This window comes from Penicillium subrubescens, assembly GCF_028828155.1.
Source record: "Penicillium subrubescens strain IBT 31985 chromosome Unknown utg000006l_segment0_segment0, whole genome shotgun sequence".
Classification (NCBI taxonomy): Eukaryota; Fungi; Ascomycota; class Eurotiomycetes; order Eurotiales; family Aspergillaceae; genus Penicillium; species Penicillium subrubescens.
The window spans coordinates 3,362,053-3,366,200 of NW_026643156.1; the positions used below are offsets into that span (position 1 = coordinate 3,362,053).

The window sequence follows — 4,148 nt, forward strand, 5'->3', positions numbered from 1 at the left end:
TTTATGTTTCATCTAGTGAAACTCCCTCCGGGGGTGGTGAGTGGCGGTAGAGCGCCAAAAGCAGCCGTTTCTGGCCTCTTTCTCACCGTGTCATGCATATTAGTGGTACAGCAAGATTAGTATACCTTATTGATGGAGATCCGATAGATATCTCCCTCGAGGGAATCCCCGGCCGGGATTCCCTCCGTATGTACGTTTAGGAATTAGTAAATGCTTGCGGGGTTTAAACAGTTAATAATAGAAGATTTGCATGATTAGCAAGCTTCTAAAAATATGCTTCAAAGTCCCTTGTCTCTTCCCTACTGGCTGATGAACTTGCAATTTCAAGCTGCAAGTAAGTGGGTGCGCTATACACTGTGATAATGTAGTTCTATATGTTTAGAGAGCGACGTCCCTGGGTGCAACGTTAAATTATCTCAGAAAAGGATGCCAACGCCCCTGGCAAACTTTATACGGTACAGTGAATAGTCAAACACTTGATACTATTCAATGAGGTTTAGATCGAATTAATCCCCAAATAGCCAGGAAATCACGACTTTTGAGAAGGGTTTCGTTTTCACAAGAGAACTTAACACCTATTCTGATCCTTGGCCATTTCCAGTCGATCTTTCAATGTCTCGTGCATATGCCGTATAGAGGGACTAAGCTCACTTGGCCCATGGAGAGCATCCACCGAGCCCTCAAGGGATTCCCAAAGCGGTGGTTCTGTGAGCAGCCGAAGGCACCGGACTTCGATAGCTCTCACTGCAGCAAGGGAGATTGTATACATACTGGTGCCAATTGTTAAGCATACATTTTAAAATATAAAAGAAGACCTGCAAGCACATACCTCGCATACAGAAACCAGGCCTTCGGAAGACATACTCCAAGGGCGATTTTAGCTGCATCAAGAAAGCCGGTCACCGATTGAAAAAACAGGGACCCGTACGGTAGGGACTCGGTATTTGCGATTCCATCGAGTATGATGCGGTAGATGACCGGCCAGTAGATTGAGATCTCGTACATATGGTACTTAGCACGACAGATGGGACCATTGACGTTCTGAGAGCCGAGGCCATTATCTGGAGACAATGTCTCGGATGAGGAGCCCGGTGCGTGACTTGAAGTTGCCGCCCTCTCATGGGGGGTGTCATTGTCATATGTACTCCATACATCCGTTGCTGAGGTAGAACAGCCAGCCAGCTCTTGTTGTAAATTGATCTCGGTACAAAAGTCGACTAACGTCGGCAGCCTCTCATTTGGTGAATAGACTGAATTGACTTCGCTATTTTGAGGGACTCCGGACAAAGATGAGCCCGACGGTGTATTCGAACTACCGAAAAGGTCCCACATGTATGTTCTTGTTGGCATCATTGGAATATTTGTCAATCTGCCGCGTAGCCCTTTGCCGAAGCATGGTAGATTAAAATGCATGGATATCTCACTGGGTGCTTGTTAGTTCAGAAAGTATGAAGAAGTTTGCAGTGCAGACCTCATGATTAATTGAATTGTCCAGTACAAGCGCGTGACAAGGTGTGACTCAGGCGAACCATCCAAGAAAAACAAGCGACTTATTTCATCAACACAACCTAAATTAGCAATGGCAAAACTGGCAGTCGATTTTTTGATGCAGATAATGGCGCACCTTTTGAGAAACGGCTGGATTTTCAGAAAGGCAGCTTGTATGTAGTCATATGCTTGTCTTGGCTGGAGGAGACAAGAGAAGTATATACTAAAAAGGACCAAACATTGAACACTCGTAATGCTGTATTCTTGGATCGCTATTGGCATCATGGACAAGGCAGCTTCATACTGTGCGGAGTGAGGTCGATGATCGACTAGACTTGCAATTGCTCCAACGAGGAGCGACAGGCACGAAGTTGTAGAGCACGGAAAGCCGGCAGCATTGGACTCGATAAATTGGGACGTGAAATCGGAATGCAGGATTGGATACCATTGATGAACTTGGTTATGAAACCAGTGGAAGATACTGGCGGTGGAGTCAGTTGAGTGGCTATTGGTTTCTTAAGTCTTCATTATTGAGAACTCACAGGTCAGTAGATTCGACACACATTGATTCAGTCGCAGATGCGAGCGTCCGAGGAACAGCAGTTTCCAAGCGATACAAACCAGATGCTAGATCCGATGGTAAGCCGAAAACTTGCATGAGATGAGGAGACTTGAGGACGAGAGGTGGGCAATTCCATGGAGGGGTATTGCCATATTGTGCTGACGACTGCAGCCGAGGTTCCAGTAGTGTGGTAATAGACTCCAGTCTTTCTCGAATTCTCATGAGTTCCTGTACCAATCTACGCAATAATTTAAGGAATAGTACATGTCATTTTGGGGGAATGGTCAACTTACTGTGGAGGCTTAGAGTCAGGAGCGTGTCCATAGACACACTCTATACCTTGGGACACGCAAAATGAGCACTTAGGCCTGGTTCGGTCGCATCTCCTCCTGCGGAGGCGACACTGGTCGCAGACCGATGCCGTTATGTATGGGAGCATGGTCGTAAGGACGCTCATGAATATCGTAGATTGTCCTGGGCTGATATGGCGGCCTTCTTTTATGACCGCCAATTATGAAACTCCCTTTTCCAGCTATTGTTCAAGGAGCTTGTGGTATCAATACCGGTACTGAGGTTCTTGTCGTAGCAAGTACTTCGTCAGGGGACTGTGACTGAGGGGCGGGGACTGAGGGCGGGCGGGTTATGGGGATACTGGCCCATAGTTAGCCGCAATATCTAGCTGCAATGTGATTGGATTGTGTTTGGCGTCCTTGAAAGGCTCCAATCAGAGGGGCCGATGTTAGCCATCGCGGAGCGGCTCCTCCTCTCCGCGGGACGCTTTGTTCAGCCCAATCGCTAATTCTCAATCCCCGCAGTTTGAGTTCTAGAACTTAGTCGTAATTGTTCATTACCTTAGGCGATTCCCCAGATTCCTCACACTCGGGATTGCGGGGAGAGTGTTCTCCTCTTCCCTTCTCGCTTGTGGCGAGAAGGGAAAAGCTACATATTTTCTTCTCCAAACCCGGAACACCGCACAATTTGTTGCTTTGTTGCTTTGTTACTTTGTCTCACCGGGCATCAATACTGTTCCTCCAATGTAATTGCGACTATGACAGGCTCGAATAGTATCGGCTCATTCACACTCTCGATGAAGGAATCTAATCATGCGCGAAGAACAGTGCATCGGCCAGTTGATGATCCTGCTGCTCTAATCCTGGAAGCCTGGTCGCAGGGCCTTATGACGGGTTCTCTCCTCATCATGGCTGCGGTTACTTATGCGAACATGCGTCCAGGTGTGTTGCTGCATAAGTTGATTTTATTAGAGGTAAGCTTGCTGCCATTGATGTGGTATATACGCACTGACGTCGCCACTTCCTGATAGTTGATTCTGGCCCTAGCCCACGGAACATTCATATTCGCCCCGGACCCGGTGTACGGCTGGTATCTGGCTGCATCCGCGATTGGATTGATAATATCATGGTCTTTGCACAATGTGATCGCATGGATGAAGAACAGGCCGTTCATGGGCCGCAAAATTTCGCTCTTGTATGTCGGCACGATCATCCTGGCTCAGCCGTACTGGGCAACTGAGATTTACGCCAACTTCGCCTACTTCAATAACGTAAATCAGACCGTTTACGAGAAGATTCGACCATGGGAAGCACTATTCCGGTAGGAATTGTCGTAGAGGGTCGTCTTTCTCATCACTGGCTACCTCGACTAACCAACTCTTGACTTAGCGATCCGTGGTGGATTTATACGACGTGCAACCTTTTTTGGGTAGTCAAGAAACACTACAACTTTGGCATCCTCGAGTTAGTACGCGAATGTCCTCGATTTGGTCTCATGCTGGTCTCAATGTGTCTCTCTATTGCGTTCATTCCTCTCGATGTTATCAGCGTGACCGGGGCGCTCAGATCCGCTATGCCGCTGGGCATCAACCCTTTTGGAAAGTGCGCTTCCCTTCAGTTTCCACCGGAAGCGTTTTAATTTCTCTTATATCCAGTGCTGATGGTTTTGTATACTTCAGCTTTGTTTTATGTTCAAGTGCCTGTGCGATACCGTGATTCTGGACGATTTCAAGACTGCGCTTGACAAGCTTAGCGCTAGATGGCTTGCGAGGCAAGGAATTCACGAATTCCATACAATAGGTGGGCAT

At 47.5% G+C, this 4,148-nt stretch overlaps 3 protein-coding genes across 3 annotated transcripts; 1 reads left to right on the forward strand and 2 right to left on the reverse strand.

Moving 5' to 3' along the window:
- Window positions 1-680: 680 nt before the first annotated feature.
- On the reverse strand, window positions 681-2,146 carry N7473_009733 (fungal specific transcription factor domain-containing protein; the record flags this gene model as incomplete). Its single annotated transcript, XM_057155672.1, has 4 exons — window positions 681-744; window positions 830-1,423; window positions 1,625-1,993; window positions 2,052-2,146. The coding sequence occupies 4 exons, from the start codon at window positions 2,144-2,146 to the stop codon at window positions 681-683; spliced, it is 1,122 nt and encodes a 373-aa protein (XP_057006802.1).
- A 952-nt stretch (window positions 2,147-3,098) lies between these two features.
- N7473_009734 (uncharacterized protein) lies at window positions 3,099-3,665 on the forward strand (the record flags this gene model as incomplete). Its single annotated transcript, XM_057155673.1, has 2 exons — window positions 3,099-3,314; window positions 3,372-3,665. The coding sequence occupies 2 exons, from the start codon at window positions 3,099-3,101 to the stop codon at window positions 3,663-3,665; spliced, it is 510 nt and encodes a 169-aa protein (XP_057006803.1).
- A 261-nt stretch (window positions 3,666-3,926) lies between these two features.
- Window positions 3,927-4,148, reverse strand: N7473_009735 (uncharacterized protein; the record flags this gene model as incomplete). The annotated part of the gene is made up of 1 exon (XM_057155674.1): window positions 3,927-4,148. The coding sequence occupies one exon, from the start codon at window positions 4,146-4,148 to the stop codon at window positions 3,927-3,929; it is 222 nt and encodes a 73-aa protein (XP_057006804.1).